An 18,312-nucleotide genomic window follows, 5' to 3' on the forward strand; every position below is an offset into this window, starting at 1 on the left:
ATCTACACCTGGGAGCAGTTCTCTTCCAAATCATACACCGAAGCTGCACTTTTCCAATCCTCCTTTGCATAGGCATCCCAGTCACACTTAGCACTTAGGCTAGCAGAAGTAGCAGCTCTTCTTACAGATGGTGCATTTGCACTCTGCACTTGCAGGAGCTGACATAGATACAGGAGCTACTAAAGGCACAGGAGCTGTTGGGGTCCTTTGGGAGCCCTGGTGAGGCTGGAGATGCCAGCTGAATTGGTGGAAAGTGTGTCCTAAAGCCAAATTATTTCTTAAGAGCTCTAGAATTTAGCTCCGATAGGGTGAGTATGTTCAAAACACTCTTTGAGAGACTTTCAATCAGAAATAATTGGCATCTGAGAGGGCTTAGAATATCTTTTCTCTCCTCTAATAATATCAATTGTTTTGTTTTGGGGTACAGGGACTTGAACCTCAGGGACACTCAACCACTGAGCCACATTCCCAGTCCTCTTTTGTATTTTATTTAGAGACAGGGACTCACTGAGTTGCTTAGCGCCTTGGTCTTGATGAGGCTGGCTTTGAACTCTCGATCCTCCTGCCTCAGCCTCCCTAGCCACTGGGATTACAGTGAGCACCACCACGCCCAGCTAATAATATCAATTTCTGAGCATCTTTGTAAAGCAAATTTTTCTGAATGATTTATATTTGGGACTAGAGTAAAATTTGCGTCTATATTCACAGTTCAGAAATTCCCACAAAATTGCTTTCCTTAATGATCTTGAAATTCATTGCAATGATTTATACCTTAACCTTTGAAGCATTTAATTTCCAGTGATGGGAAAAATGAGGTAAGGAAAAACTAGGAATGATCAATCATCAAATTAGTCATCTTCAGTAAAACTCAATTTGATAAGTAAAAATTATATATCATTGATTTAAATTTGCATTTCTTAGATTACTAGTTAGGTTGAACATTTTTTAGTCCTTAATAGCCATTTGTATTTCTTTATTTGTAAATAAGCTGTTCACAGGTAAAAATAATTTTTCAATAAATCAGATATCAATTTCCAATGGAATAAAGAAAAATTGTGTCCTTGCTCCTCTTTTTTTAAAAAATTTGCACTTTAATGACATGACACTGCTTTGGATGAATACATCACTGGCCCCTGGCCGTGAAACAAAAAAACAAACAAAAACAAGAAATCAGCCTTAATCTTAAACATGAATCACTATTAATGTTTCTGCTATCATTGAACAATTCTCTATTTTCTTTTTTTCCCTATGACTTTCATTTTTATTTATTTATTTGTTTACTTATTTATTTTTGCATTATAATTCTTAATACACCATTATGTCATAATTTATCATATCTCTGATTATATATAAGGTATGGTGACACCAAATTCACATCTTCATGCATGTATTTTGTATAATGATGAGGGTCTCCTTTCACCATCCATACTATTCTCCTTCTCCCTCTCTTTCCCTCCCACCCCTATTCCCTATCTAGAGGTAATCTTCCTCCCTTGCTTTCCCTCCCAAACCCATTTGAGTCATCCCCCTTATGTCAGAGAAGACATTTTTTTTGTTTTTTTTTTTAGGATTGGCTAACTTCACTTAGCATAATCTTCTCTAATGCCATCCATTTCCCTGCAAATGCCATGATCTTATTATTTTTTTATTGCTGAGTAACAGTCCATTGTGTATAAATGCCACTTTTTAATCCATTCATCCACTGAAGGACATCTAGGTTGGCTCCACAGTTTAGCTATTGTGAACTGTGCTGCTATACACATTGATGTGGCTGTGTCCCTGTAATATGCTGTTTTTAGATCCTTTGGGTATAGTCTGAGAAGAGGAAAAGCTGGGTCAAATGGTGGTTCCATTCCCAGTTTTCCAAGGAATCTCCATACTGTTTTCCAAATTGGCTGCAATTCTCTATTTTCAAATAAGAAATGCATCTAAAAAGTCAACAGTTCTGAAAATAAATTATTACATTTGAAAGACAGACACTAAAGTTTAACTTGCCTATCAATTATAAACTTACACAATTTTACCCATTGGGTTACCTATAGGTATTTCACTTTGAATGGGTGAGATAGGGATTTAGTTTCTCAGTTTAATTGACTAAAGTTACACTCTGCTATATATAACTTTGGGTCTGGAAGGCCCTTTCATCTGCATGTTGTAGTGAATCTCAAACTATATCCAGAGGGGAATCTAGAACCTGACCATATAGTATAATAAATGTGAGAACAAAAAGAAGGAAGTTGAAGGTGAAAGAAAACCAATGATGATCAAAGTCTGTCTTTTATGCCATTCCAATCAATTTAAATTTTATCCTTTCAGCAATGTGTGGGCACACAGAGAAGGGATTTGGAGCATTTTGAGCTAGGAGTAATATTATTAGACTATTTTAAGTTAGAAAGATTCTTCAAGTGATATGATGGATGGGTTTTGGAGGTGAGCAAGACTAGAGGAACAACTCTCGAAAGAAACAATGAAGGTCAAAATCAGGACAACAATGTTGGAAAGGCAAAGAAAAGATAAGTTGGAAAGATACGTACAATTAGAATTGACCAGAATGGGATAAACCTAAATGAATTCAGAAGTAATAGTTGGGCATAATTACAAGACTACCAACAGCTGATATTAGAAATGGCATTCAAGAGAGGTGACCTGAAAAAATGCGGCAACCGAAGCTAAAGATGAGTCATTTACCACAGCCATACAGAGTTCTCATGAAAGTTCTGAGATTCACATGCACATTAGGTCTGAATAAATGTACATAGTTTTAGTGGAGTGTACAGAAATTTAAATGATTCTTACATGTCAGGTATAATATGGATCAGTTCTTCCTCTCATATCAAGCAAGATGTTTTCAATCTACTCACTCAGGCATGGAAATGAACGAAAACTTAATCTTTCCTCAGCTCAATTTAGTCTTCATCTTGAGCCTCCACTCCACCTGATGATACACTGTGGTTATTTAAGATATTTTTCATAATTATTATAAAATTAAACTTTCTTTTCCTTTTTTGGTGGGAGGGGCAGGGTGGGGTGCCAGTGATTGAACTCAGGAGCACTCAATCACTAAGCCACATCCCTAGCTCTTTTTTGTATTTTATTTAGAGACAGGGTCTCACTGAGTTGCTTAATGCCTGGCTGTTGCTGAAGCTGGCTTTGAACTCTATCCTCGGCCGAGTGGTTAAGATTACTGGCATGGGCCACCATGCCCAGCTAAAGTTAAACTTTCAATTCCGGAATTTTCCCCATTCCCATATTTTTCAGGTTATTTATATACCTGAATGTTAATATGAGCTTATTGGATTGAAGGTAGGGAGTGAAATTGCATATAAGCTCAGGTTAGAGATAATAAAGTCCTTCACTAATACAATGGCTATAAAGTCTTAATTTTGTTTGTTTGTTTTAGGAATTGAGGATTGAACCTGGGGCACTTTACCAATGAGCTACATCCCCAGCATTTTTTGAGACAGGCTCTCACGAAATTGCTTAAGGTCTTGCTAAGTTGCTGAGACTGTGTTATAATCACCAGAGTCTTAATTTTAAAGTGCAGAGGAGTATCTCACTGATATACTCATAATTGCAAATATAATACAATAATATAAGAGCTATACAGGATAGAAAACTATTACTGCATTTTAAAGTATAAATTGGTTTATGATTCACTGTAGTCTTTTCTGTTCATTTCTGATTGTTTTTCCTATTCAGAAAATGATTATGATCCTATGTATCAAGAGAGAAAGAAGGAAAGAGAGGGATAAAGGGAAAGAGGGAGAGAGGAAGGAAGGAGAAAATAAAGAAAAGAAGAAAGGAAGAGAGAGAGAGAAAGAAAGAAGGAAGGAAGGATAAAAAGAAATTTTGGTAATTTTTTAGAGTATTGAGAATTTCATGAACATATATTTCAAAACCTAACTTCTAATTTTATGAAATAATTTCAGTTCATTCTATTCATAAACCCTGGAAAAATTCTGTCTCAAACACTCCAAGTAGATAGATGAGACTAACTAATCAGTTCAAATTAGAACTTTGGTTCCAGCTTAAGCAGTCTCGGATTGTGAGAACCAGATATTAAAAATAGTGAAGGTATTAATCACTTCATATGGACCCCTCCATAGTCTATCTCATGATTCTCAGGTGGAGTCACTAGGAAAATATTAGTTCTGATATAAAATTTATTATCAAAATTTATCTTTGGTTGGAAAAGGTTATGAAACACTCTGTTCATAAATGTGAAATTACAACTGATAACATCCTGTCTTCACTCTCCAAAAACAGAAATTTATTTATTTTTTTTAAATTTTCATCCAAAGTCCTCTATATTCATGTCAGAAATAGAATACTATTATCTTTTTTTGGTAGGTACTGGGAATTGAACTCAGGGGCACTCTATCACTGAGCAATATTCTCAGCCCATTTTGTTTTTCATTTTGCAGCAAGGTCTAAGTTGCTGACGACCTCACTAAATTGCTGAGGCTGGACTCAGACTTGTGATCCTCCTGCCTCAGCCTCCCAAATTGCTGGGATTATAGGCATGTACCATCATGTGATGGCTATCTTTTTATTTAAAGACGAGTTATCCTGATTTTGACTTCTAGAGTCAAAATCTTTGGCAACTTTAAATTTATACTATATATATTTATTTGGTGTCTATATATTTCAGATACCATATTTGGGTATGGCTGTAAATAAAACAGAACAAAACAAAAATCCTTACACTCGTGGAGTTCACATTATCTTTGGGGAGGTAGACAATAAACAGAATCAATAAGTAAAATATATGGTACATGGTGATAAATGCTAGGAACGAAAGTAAAACAGAGAAGGGCATGTGGGTGTACTTTTAACGGAATAGGAAGGGAAGGTGTACATCTGGATATGAGATATCCCCCCTGTGTCAATACAGGAATGTTCAGAGATGAAATGATTGGATCTCGAGACCTAATCAGTCCATCCTACTTCAAATGGGCTGGTTGGGTGGTAACTATAGATAGGTGGGGTATGGCTATAGGAGGTAGATCACTGGGGGCTACTCTGGAAGGGTGCACCTTCCCTCCCGTCCCTTCCCTTCCTTCCTGGCTTCCTCAGGGGGAGAAATGTTTCTCTACATGCCCTTCTGCCACAGTGTTCTGCTTCACCCTAATCCCAGAGCAGTGGAGTCAGCCGACCATGGACTGAAACCATGAGCCAAAATAATTTTTTCTTCTCCTAGGTTGTTCTTGTCAGGTATTTTGGTCACAGTGACTGAAAAGCTGAGCAATACAGAGAACTTCATGAATTTTAGGGCAAAAACTGAGTGAGACAAAGGTTTAAAAATACAGATAAAGATGAAGGGAAAGAACTATGCCAGAGGGACCAGCAACTGCAAAGGCTCTCGGAGAGCAGCCTCCTAGTATGTTGGGGGGATCATCAAGGAAGCCAGTATGGTTGTTATGGAGACTGTAAGAGGAAAGTAGAAAAGGGGACCCAAGAGGTAAGAGAAGACATTAGAGGACTTGAGCAAAGAATATGATCTGACTTGTTCACAGGCTCATTCTGGCTGCTAGGTTGAAATTAGCAGTAGTAATAGAGGACAAAGTCTAAGTAGAAACTATTATTTACAAAAGAGACTTGGACCATGTGGCTGAGGTGGAAGAGGTAAGAGAAATGGATGGAATATGGCTTTGTTGACTATGTGGTCTACAGATTTTGCTGATGGAATACTTAGGGGGGAAATAAGAAAGAATAGTTAAGGCTGAGATTATTGGCCTGAGCAACTAGAAGAAAAATGCTTCTATTTACTAAGGAGAAGAGTGGTTTCTTTCAGATGTTTTCTCATCTGCACATCACAGCACCCACAAGGAGCATATAAAGCACTTCTTAGAATTCAACCTAACAATCATAAACAGCACATGGGGAACTTCTTAGAATTTTAAGTGAATCTCAGAACCAGAATATGCATTAGAGACCATCTAGCTCACTGGCTTTTTTGTAAAATTTTTTTTTTTTTTTTAGCTGATGGACAGAGTACTTTTATTTTGTTTTCTTTTTATGTGGTACCAGGGATCGAACCCAGTGCCTCATGTGCTAGGCAGGTGCCCTACCACTGAGCCACAACCCTAGCCCTAGCTCACTGGCTTTTGAAATATTTTACTTTTATCCAAAATAAATAAACAAATAAATTCTTACATCTTAGCCAAGTACACACATTTACACATGCACACATTTAAGCGCACGCATACATGCATACATGAGTATCACTGAAATATATTTCACAGAACAAGCATCTTGATTATGTATGGTGGACTTTGATGTTTTGTTTCAATTCAAATCCTGTTTTCAATCTGAAAAACAATGTTGTAGCTGAACCTTCTCTTTGTCCAAATGGAGGAACAGACCAAGAAATCAAATGGTTTTTAAAATGTTCCCCAGATTTCACAGCAATGCTGGAACTAGAACCAGTTCTTTTGACACCTGGTCCAGGGTTTCCCACAACAAAAAGAAGCCAGAACCTCTTTCTAGCACTTCCTTTTTTTAACTTTCTTTTAAAAGTATTTATATTAAAACAGAATTTCCTGAGAAACACCCTAATTAGCTTTCTAAAAGGTGCCCTACCTACTAGTTTTATTTACTGAAACTTTTATAAACACAAACATTATAATATTTGTCATCCAAATATACTTAAAACTAAAGTCATTCACAGAGTATTCAAAGGTAAATTTCAATAATCATAAAATTATATCAAATTTTAGTTCTTCATAAAGCTCATGAGATTTTACACTGCACATACATTGAAGTTCAGATTAACACAGAATTATGGTTAATATATCCACCTCAATTCCATGAACATTTATAGTGCATCTAATGTGCTAATTGTGTTGTGCTGGCAAAATAACAGGGAATGAATGCATTCTTCTGGCTTTTAAGAACTTACAATCTATCAGGAGAGAGAGTTCAACTAATACCATAACTTAATATGAGATTTATTATAGATGGTCAAGAGCAAAGAATACTCTTTGCTTAAATGCTGAAGGTACACAGATGAGGGAAAAATCAGTTCTCCTGGAAGCTATAGATGGTTCAGAAATACTCAAAAGGAAGGTCATATTTGTTCTAGGCTTTGAAAGATGAATTTAAATTTACTATCCAGTTGAAGAGTGAAAGGGTTATAAGGGGAAGGAAAAGCATGAAAAAAAAAAAGAAAAAAACATTTAGCATAAATAGCATGTCACATAGAGGAATCACCTCATTAGATCGGGGATACCAATGATTGGTTGTACATAATCAAATATTTAGACTCTTTCCTAGATGAGTCATCAAAGCTGTTTAATAAAGCAATTCTAGAAGCAATGTAGAAACTAAATGAGAGGCTGTAATGGGTTGGACTGTGTCCCCCATAAAAAATATACATGTTTAAGTCCTAACCCCTAATCCCTCAGAATGTGACATAGTTGAAAACAGTCTTTACAGATGTTGTCAAGATAAAGCCAGTTGGGTGAGTCCTAATTCAGTATGACTGGTGTACTTACAGAAAGGGTAAATGGACATGCAGAGACATGCAGAGACTGCGACGATAATCCTATAGGAAGTGGAGGATAGGAGGAATACATGTACAAGCCAAGGAATTCCAAGATGGCTAGAAAACCACCAGAAATTGGGCAAGAGGCATAAAACAGATTCTTCCCTACAGAAGAAAGCAACCCTGTTGACACATTCTGGATTTATAGCCTCCAGAACCATAAGATGGTAAGTTTGTGGTGGGGCATGGTGGAGCATGCCTGTAATCCCAACAATTTGGGAAACTGAGGCAGAAAGATCACAAGTTCAAGGCCAGCCTTAGCAACTTATCCAGGGCCTAAGCAACTCAGTGAGAACCTGTTTCAAAATTAAAAAAAAAAAAAATGACCGAGAATATAACTCAATGGTAAATGCTCCTGGGTTAAATTCTCAGCAGTCCCTACCCTCAGGGGGAAACACACACACACACACACACACACACACACACACACACACACACACACTAAGTTTCTACTATTTTAAGCCACTTTGTACCTTTTTTTATATTCCATTACAGCAAACTTAGGAAATTAACGCAAAGTATATTGAGTGATATAGTTTAAAGTGAACAGAAATTGGATATAAACGGTGACAGTGAGATATGTTAGTCAGCTTTTTTGTCGCTGTGACCAAAATACCTGACAAGAACAACACAGAAAAGGAGACATTTATTTAGGCTCACAGTTTCAGAGATTCAGTCCATGGTCAGCTGACTCCACTGCTCTGGGCCAGGGTGGGTGGAGCCAAACTTCATAGTGGAAGGGCATGGTAGAGAAACATTGCTCCCCTCATGGGAACCAGGAAGCCAAGAGGGAGGGGAAGGGGCTGCAGGGTACATGAACCCTTCCAGGGCATGCCCCCACCACACTGGACCTGCCTACAGTTATAAGCCTACAATTACCTGCCCCTAGTAAGTTCATTCAAACTAGGATGGCTTGATTAAGTTGCAGCTCTTACAACCCAATCATTTTGCCTCTGAATATTCCTGCATTAACAGGAGCTTTTGAGGATACACCTTGCATCCAAACGATAATCTGTGCTGTTCATAAAAAGTCATGAATCTAAAATACATTAATGAGGTAAAAGAAACAAGAGTGCTAGGTGTGGTGGCAGTCACCTGTAAACCCAGCTACTCAGGAGGCTGAGGCAAGTAGAATACCTGAGCTCAGGAATTCAAGGCAAGCCTGGATAATGTCATGAGACCCCCCCATCTCCAAAAGGAAGAAGAGGGAATGGAAGAAAGAAAGGAAGGAAAGGAGAGAGAGAGGGAGGAAGGAAAGAAGGAAGGAAGAGGGCTTAGTGATGGACTGAATATGCCAAAGAAGAAGGAGGAGTCCAAGATAGAAGAAGCTTTTATCCTATCTTAATCAACCGTAAGTGGTGTCTAAACTACTTTGGTGTCTTTGTTACATTTCTCCCAAGGCCAGGGATCTTATAAATATCCTCTTACTACTTCCCCTGGATAGTGTTAACAAATCAAGCTGTGCTTCTGACCTTTTATTCAAACCTTTCTTTGGGCTGGAATTCCATTTTTCATTATGTTAGTTTATAATATCTTTACAATATCCTGTTCTTTATATCCAGTCCCTTTAAGAGACTTTAGTTGACCTGCCCACTTTTTTCCCATTTTAGTTTTGTCCTGAATGTTATCTATGAAATTATTCTTAGCTATGAATTCTGTCACCTTTAGATCAATTCTGTCTCTTCACTGTATACAGCACAACCCCCACCCCGTTACAGCTCAGATTTAATACTACAAGCTCTCACTTATCTAGAGAGCTAAAATAGATACTTAAGCCAGGAACCAATCTGTAAAACACAGAAAAAGAAAACATGTCGGGCTGGGGATGTGGCTCAGGCGGTGGCGCGCTCGCCTGGCATGCGTGCGGCCCGGGTTCGATCCTCAGCACCACATACCAACAAGGATGTTGTGTCCGCCGAGAACTAAAAAATAAATATTAAAAGTTCTCTCTCCTCTCTCTCTCTCTCTCCTCTCTCACTCTCTCTTAAAAAAAAAAAAACATGTGAAGAATGATACTGAGTTCACTTTTGGACATTGTACAGAATAGGTACTTTTTCCCCCCACAAAGACAAGACATTGACCCCACTTTCCTCAAGACTACAACTACTTCATACATCTAATCAAAGCAGATGGTCTAGTACATGTTCCTATCCAAATGACCAGATATTTTAACATGTGTATTCAGCTTTCTATCACTATAACAGATAACTAAAATAATCAATTTATAAAGAGGAAAGGTTAACTCCAGAGAATAGTTTTAGAGATTTCAGTCCATGAGTGGTTGGCCCTATAGTTTTAAGCCTGTGGCAGCACATCATGGCAGAAGCCTATGGTAAAGTCAAGCCACTTACTGCATAGCTGGGAAGTGAAAGAGAGAGAGGAAAGAGACTGGATCCCACAATCCCCTTTGAAGACACACCTCCCAATGATCTAAATACTTCCACCCACTAGATCCCACTTCTTAAAGGTCCACCACCTCTGAATAGTGCCAAGCTGCTGACCAAGCCTTTAACACAACCTTTGGTGAACATTTAAGGTCCGACTTATAGCCGGTATAAACACCTTTTCCAAACTGAACCAACAAAACTGTCTCTATAGAGGAACAGAAATTAAACTCTGCATGTGTCTAAATATCTAACACAAAATTAATGCAACAGCTATAGTCTTCCCTATAGACTATGCAGCAGAGAAAAAAATTAAGCAGATGTTAGAAGGAAGTAAAGATGAGAGAGATGGAGAGATATGGGTTCTATAGTGTAGTTTTCTTTTTCTTTCTTTCTTTCTTTTCTTTTCTTTTCTTTTTTTTTTTTTTTTTTGTCCCAATACCTTTCTGATGCCAGCAACTTTTCTGCTTGTGAATTCTATAAAAACATGTCTACATCCTTAGGACAAGTGCACTCATCTTTTTATATTACCCTCACTGGAGTTTGTTTCAAAGAAGCCTAAACAACACAGATGTATTCAGTATAAAATGTGAACTTCTAAGAGGAGAGTAGTTGGAAATACAAGTCTAAACTTAAAGCAGAAGTTGTAGGAGAGTGTATTGTTTGGGTAAGGGAGTAACTGAAATCACTGGAATAGATGAAGTTCTTCATAAAGGCGCAAAGAGATGAAGTAAAAAGGGGGAAGAGATGAAGGATGAAGATCAAAGAATCTTCAATATTTAAGATATGGATCATAGAAAGAGGAGTCAGTGAAGCAGTTTAAAAAGAACAGAAAACCAGGAAAAATTATTTTGTGGAAACCAAGAAATAGAAGTGTTTAGGTTGTACTACAGAAAACTGAGCCACTATTAGTTGAAACGGGTGTTAATTTATTTGTCTCAATGAGCTGTACAGAATTGGTATAATACATAAGCAAAGTCATCAGGGACCCTGATTCCTTCTCCTACCATCTTCATGGCACAAGATGGTTGTTACACCTTCCAGGGAGTAAGAAAGAAGAAAAAGTGAAGGGTGCCATGCCCTTACAAAAAGAAGAACTTTACAAGACACGACACTACACACACACACACACACACACACACACACACACACACCTCAATGGTCAGAACTCCGTCACTTGGTTATTCATAACTGAAGGAATGGTAGGAGGTCAAGGAGAATGATAGCTAAAGATAGGTGATAGTGGTGTGGGAAGTGAGGATAGTGAAGGTGGGGAGTTGGATTTAATAATTACGAAGTTCCTAGCAACCTTATCTAAAGCAATTGTTTCATGGGTATATTAGGCATAGGAAGTATATTAGGGTTATACTAGACTTACTGAAGACAAATTAGTAGGTGAGAAATGAAAATAGATGGTTCTTTCTGATGTGTGAAAAGGAGAATTAATGGAGAAAGCAAAAATCTGAAGGAAATGCATAATGAAGAGGTGTTTTGCTTGGTTTTAAGATTGTGGATAATTGTATTACGTTTATAGGCTGAGAGATAGGAACAAATGGAGAGCCAGAGAGTTGAGGTATAGAAGGCATAAAATGAAGGTCAATTGTTAGGGGAAAGCCCAAAAAGATAAATGACAAGGCATTCTTAAAAGTAACACCTCTTACTCCAAATCAAGAAAGGAAGTAAGGACAAATAACAGTAGTGGTAGCAGTTAGATATATCTAAGAAAAAAAAAGTGGAATTGTTGAAAATTTTGTTTCAGTAAGCATGAACTTTAAAACCATTTTTTTAGGTTTATTTATTTTTTTATTAGCACTTTATAGTTATACATAGTAGTTGGTCATCCCAACAAACTCATACATGCGTGATAATCGGTTTCAGTTCATGATCTCCCTTCCTCCTCTTCTACCAGACTCCCTTTCACCTATTAATTTGCATTTGATTGTTTCTTCATTTAATCTTATCCTTCCCTCCCCCACTTCTTCTTTATCTTACTCTAGCTTCCGCATATGAGAGAAAACATAGGATCTTTGGGTTTGGCTAATTCCACTTAGCCTATTCTCCATTTTCATCCATTTACCAGCAACACCATAATTTCATTTTTTAAAAACAGTCGTTTAACTTAGATTTAACTTTTTAAGAATACGTTTTGGATTCACTACTATTTAATTTGAGGAAAGGCATGAGAAGGTAGTAACTTCTCTCCAGAATTTAGTTTTGCTTTATTTTCTTAGATGGTTGACCAAACAATCCGAGACTAACTGTAGACTCCCCGCTCCCCCCCACCACCCCCATTATAGAGAAGAGCTGGAACTTTTATGAGCATCTAAACATTTCACTTTTTTTCTCCCTTCCTTCTCCAAGGTCGCGGGCCCCAAAGGACCTGGAGGAAATACGCGATATTTTTCTCAAAAGACAGTGAAGAGACCACGGTGGCAAACAGCAATGGGTAGTCCTTATTAGAAGCATTCAGAAGTAGTTCCGCAAATTTATTTTGATCATGTTTTCAACTCCTTTGCCTTAGAACACTTAGGAGCTGGCGCTCAACAAGACTAGACAATAGAAAGACGCCAAGCGGGACCTTCAGAAAGGCGGAATGTAACAAATCGATTAAAGAAAAACCAGGAGAACAGAATAAAGCTATGGCCTCCTGCTCTTCCAAAATCAGAGCCCTAATCTGACAAGCCCGCCGGGACGCCCGTAAGATAATCACTCTCACTTTTCATTGGCTGACCCTCTCGGAGTTGAGACCTTGATTTATTCTCATTGGTTGTTGCTGCCGTCACGTCCTTTCGCCACTCCCACTTTCGCGTCAGCGCCCAGTGAGCTTTGGAGTAAAGTGATTTACAGCGGTCAGGGGCGGGAACTGCGTGCCGCAAGCCCCCGCCCCGCCCCCCAGCCTGAGGCCCCGCCCCCGCCCAGCCGGGCCCCGCCTCTCCCTTCCAAGAGGGCGGGGACCAGGCGGCGGCCACAGCCGCAGGAATATGCTGGAAGCCGGCAGGCTGGCGCCCGGGAGGTGCTGAAGGGACAGTTCCCGCCGCCGAACTTGCCCGGCCGAGCGCGGGTGGGGCGGCCCGGAGCCGGTGGGGCACGTGAGCCATGGAGACCATCTGGATTTACCAGTTCCGCCTCATCGTGATCGGGGACTCCACCGTGGGCAAGTCGTGCCTCTTGCACCGCTTCACCCAGGGCCGCTTCCCCGGGCTGCGCTCCCCTGCCTGCGACCCCACGGTCGGCGTGGACTTCTTCTCCCGCCTGCTGGAGATCGAGCCGGGCAAAAGGATAAAGCTGCAGCTCTGGGACACGGCGGGACAGGAGCGGTTCAGGTAGGGCCGCCTGCGCCGAGACCACGGGGACCCAGAGGGCGGGCAGCCACCCCGCCTGCCCGCACGGCCCCTCCCCAAGCGCCGGCCCCGCCAGCCCTGGTCCGGAGAGGCTTTGGCCCTTCCCTCCTGAAAGTGCAAACACTCCATTCTTGCTTCCCCTTTGCCCCTCCTCTTCCAGGGACGACTTCCTCCTCCGCAATTTCTCACTTCTTTCTTTGGCGCCCACTTCCTGCGCCCCCTTTCTATTTCTCCTTTCCCGCCTGAACCGGGGTCACCCTCGCGTTCCCTTCTTCCCCAACTCTTTCTGCCCCTGATGGCATTTTGATCCCCTTGGGCTCCGCCGCTGTTTTCTCCCCTGCCCGGCTTCCAGTCTGAGCACTCTCGGATCCGATCACCTTCCTCCAGGTGCCCCTTTTGGTGCCCTAACCAAGAGGCGCCCTGTCGACGCGGCCGGGGAGAAGTGTGAAGTAGTGTTCCCTGATTCGTGATTGATCCTTAAGCTTGACAGCAAGCAGAGTCCCAACCCAGGCTACTGCATGAGCTCACTGGGCATGGTTCACAGGGAGATGGATGCGGTAATGGTTTGAACACCTCACAGCACCGAATGTGGTCATCAGAAAATACTGGGCCGTGACCCGTGGGAATGGTTTATAGGACAACTACATGCAACATCAGGACATTGGCACTGCTGAAGTTGTGTGAGTGTGTGAGGTGGGGGTGGGAGGTGTTTAAAGGTTCGAATTGTCTTTAGAAGTTTGTCACCATTGGTTCGTTGCTGGGGTGTGGGGATATATCTATCTATCTACTTACAGAGAGGCGGGGGCGGGGGGAAAAGAAATTTGCCAGGAGCTTCTTTATTTCACTTATGATCGCTTCTTAATGTTCCAGGGTGATAATAGAACAGAAAATAGATTTCTAAATAGAGAAAGAGGGACCCAAATAGTCTCATTCTAAAGGTTCACTGGGAGTCTAAAGGATTTCACAAAGGCAGCTCATGTAACTAAATAGTAAATGAAACTGTGCATTTCTTGGATATTTGAGATTGATCCAAATTTATAGCACATTTTCAAATCCTATGATTCAAGGACACTTTATTTTAAAGGAAAGTAAGAAAGCAGATATCTTATAGTATTTTGGTTCTTAATGATCACATTATCATTTGAAACTCATTTAAGCAAGCATTTTGTGTTCCTCAGCAAATACTCTGGTCGTGAAATACAGTGTTCCTTGAGGGGACTTCCCAAACATGGCTTCCCCTCACCCCCAGCCAGCATCCATCCAAATGAGATCAGCCTACATCTTGAGAATGTCCAATATTCAGAATTTTGGCTTTCATTCCTAGCTGTGACACTGATTCATAGAGATAATAAGGGAACTGCTTAGCTTGCTTATACATTAGTTTTTTTATGTATGAAATGGAAAGTTGGTAAGGCCTATCTTCTGACAGGTGTGAAAACTTATTGATTTGATTTATACAATACTTGAGATTCCATGAAGAAATTGTTTCTTTTTTTCAAGAAGTCTTCTTTAATTAAAATAGCTTTTCAAACTTGTCATTCATCTGCAAAAGGCAGGTGTCATTATGATCTCGAAGATAAGTTCTTCTCAGTTTTAACTCTCAGGTTGGTTGTAAATTTTTCACTTGTGATCTCAATCAGAGATGAACTTTGAAATGTTTCAGGTGTAGAAAAAAACTTTTATTAAGTAACTCTTTCTCTATCCTCTAAACAGTACAATAAAAACATGACATTTGTGCCTTCAACTTCAAGTAACTTCTAGGAGTTACAACTACAAGAAACATAGGTAATAAAATCTTACTGTGTCTAATTGTTTGCTTATAAGTAAGTGGCTCCTCAACTTTTTGACAAGAAAGTAAAGGATAATTAATTTGTTTGACTTTAAAGACCTTTTTGCTAAATAGATGATTGGGTTTTAATGCTTTTGAGAAGAATGTAAATAGTAATTCATTTTAAATACATTATTAAAAGCACACTCATTGTAATGCAAGGACATTTAGGGAATGTTTACTGACAATGAGTCATACTTTATTTTGTTTGGCTCTTTACCAAAGATATATTCACAAATACATATTTCAGTAGCTATGTCCAAATGCTTAGCTTTTCTATCATGTAGCAGAATGTTTTACTATAAAATTGCATTTAAAGTGATTACTATTAAATCATCTTGTATCTTTATCCAGAAAAATATACTTACTTTGAATAATAGATATTCTTGCACATTTTATTTCATAGAAAATGATACTTGAAGATACATTCCTGTGATTTCTCATAATCACACCATGAGAAATTTGTGGTAAACACTGTATTTGGGGGACTAGGCTATAACTCAGTGGTAGAATGTTTGACTCCTATGTGTGAGGCACTGGATTCGATCCTCAGTACCACATTAAAATAAATAAAGATATTGTATGTCCATGTACAACTAAAAAAAATAGTAAAAAAGAAACTGTATTTGGAGGTTTATTGGTGGTTAGACATAAACTTACAAAAGGATCCTACTTTAGAAGCTTATGGAGTAGCTTAACATAAAAATATGGAATATTACTCAGCAATAAACGATAATAAAATCATGGCATTTACAGGTAAATGGATGGAGTTAGAGAAGGTAATGCTAAGTGAAGTTAGCCAATCTCAAGGAGGCTGATTCATAGTGGGAGAGAGAGAGGGAGCATGGAAGGAATAGATGAACTCTAGATAGGGCAGAGGGGTTGGAGGGAAAGGGAAGGGGCATGCAGTAATTAATGATGGTGGAATGTGATGATCATTATTATCCAAAGTACAGGTATGAAGACACAAATTGGTGTGAATATACTATGTATACAACCAAGATATGAAAAATTATGCTCTATATATGTAATAAGAATTGTAATGCATTCTGCTGTCATATATAAATAAAAATAAACAAATAAAAAATATGGCTCAGAACAATAGAACAGCTGATAATTATGATCATGATTAGCTTTTGTTTTCAGTCTTTAGATTAACGTATTCTAGTAAATGATAACTACCTATATGACATAAAAAGGAACAAACTCAAAGTGAAAAAAGTTTTCAAACAAGTGTATATGTGACCATATTCTAAACTATAATATAAACTTAGATATTAATTTTCTGTTATTAACACTTTTTTAATGAAGGAAAATGTTAAATTTCTGTATTAGGGAAACTCAGAATTACCATGCCTTCAATAAAAATAGAAGTTTATTTTTCTCTCATATAATACCTAGGCCCCATCTCTTATGTAATAATAATATAATCATCATAATCTCAAGGTAAGTGGTTCAAGTTTGTGTAGTAATTCTGCTCTAGGTATCATGCAGATACCTTATCTTTTAGTTTTCTGCCATCCCTAGGACATTTTCATCATCTGCATGCACAAAAATTGGATTACAGGCACACCATGTAGGCTCAAAAGAGATCTAAACCAAGTGATGTTCCTTTTAAAAAAATTAGACCATTTAGACCGTCACTTCCTTAAAGAGAACTTTAGTTACAAGGCCACACAGACTAGGCCACCATGTGCCCAGGAGGTAAGGAAGATGTTTGGCATTGTTGTTGGGAACACTATCAATCACTACTTTTAATAGTTTTTTTTTTTCTTTTTCTTCTCTTTCTCACCTCCAATACTGGGAATTGAACCCTGAGTGCTCTACCACTTTTAAAAAATATTTTTTAAAATTTTGAGGCAAGGTCTTACTGAGTTGTCCAGGCTGACCTTATTCTTAAAATTTTCTTGTCTTAGCCTTGGAGTTGCTAGGATTATAGGCATGTATCACTACATCTAGCATCACTTTTTAAAAATTTTAATCACAGGAGAAGTGTCACAGTAAAGAAAATAAGAATAATGTTTAATACAGTGCTAATAAGGGTAAGTATAGTAGTAGGCTGGAAATATGGAAAGCATTAAATATAAGAATATAAATTTTGAACTTTTTCCATAAAAAACATTTAAAGTAATAAAAATATAAAGTTTTGTGATTTGGATGTGGTTTGTTTCCCAAAGATTCATGTATGGAAGCTTGGTTCTCTACATGGCAGTATTAGGAAATAGTGGGACCTTTAAGAAGTGGGCCTTAGTATAAGGTAATTTTGGGGTTATTATGGGTATCACCTTTGAAAAGAATTAAGTAATTCTTATGGGACCCCAGTTAGTTCCACAAGAGTGAACTATTATTAAAGAGTTAGTCTGGTTCCTCTCTGCTCTCTGGTTTCCTATCTTGACATGTGATCTCTCCCTTTTACACATTTCCACCATGATACCATCCCCTATGACATGATGTAGTCAAGGAGAGCCTCACCATTCCCAGAGCCATGTTGTTGGGACTTTTGCCTCCAAAAGTAAACTAAATAAACCTCTTTTCTTTATAAAACCTCTGATATTTTATTATAGTAACAGAAAATGAACTAATACATAAAGTGAAATAAGGAAGTAGCAATGTTGATGATAGGAATATGAAATCTCCAGGATTCAAGACAGATTTGGCCTTTTTACCACATTGTCTGTGGTCTTGGGGTGTTGTAGTTATAGCCACTGAATATAAAGTTCAGAGAATAATGTCCTCCTCCTGCAGTGCTTGCAGGGTATTTTCTACAGATCATGTCCATTGTGATTCTTTTTGAAAGATGAGTTCTGTGATCATATAAGTTTGGACATTTCTGTATTCCATATAACATTTTTTTTAAAATTCATATCTAAGCTCTAAGAATTGCAGCAAAGGAACCTGTTTAACTTTGATTAAACTCCATTTCCCAAATTTATTTGAGGGGCTATTTTCAAAATATGAAAATCTATGATGACAGTGTTCTAAGGACTGTCATTTGGAGAAAGCTCCCTCTGATGATGAATTGCTTTAGTCACTTGGGGAGGGTGGGAGGGCAGAATTATTACATATTTAAAGTTTGGAGTAATGGAAGATATGCAAACATTAGTTAGACAGCTAATTAACTTGGCAAAGTGGTATAGATAGTACCTGTTACATAAGAGTCAGCCCTTTATTTGCACCCCCTCCCAAAACCTGGGGTGGTTTCCAGTACCACTC

The 18,312-nt window shown here is 38.6% G+C and overlaps 1 protein-coding gene across 1 annotated transcript in view; it reads left to right on the plus strand.

Annotated features, from left to right (window-relative positions):
* Positions 1-12,845: 12,845 nt before the first annotated feature.
* The window catches only part of Rab39a (RAB39A, member RAS oncogene family), a 31,042-nt gene continuing 25,575 nt past the window's right edge, over positions 12,846-18,312 (plus strand). The window contains exon 1 of the mRNA XM_005329073.4: positions 12,846-13,253. Coding sequence (XP_005329130.1) covers positions 13,027-13,253 — 227 coding nt within the window. The 5' untranslated portion in view covers positions 12,846-13,026. The remainder of the gene's footprint in view (positions 13,254-18,312) is intronic.

Source organism: Ictidomys tridecemlineatus, chromosome 4, assembly GCF_052094955.1.
Source record: "Ictidomys tridecemlineatus isolate mIctTri1 chromosome 4, mIctTri1.hap1, whole genome shotgun sequence".
Classification (NCBI taxonomy): Eukaryota; Metazoa; Chordata; class Mammalia; order Rodentia; family Sciuridae; genus Ictidomys; species Ictidomys tridecemlineatus.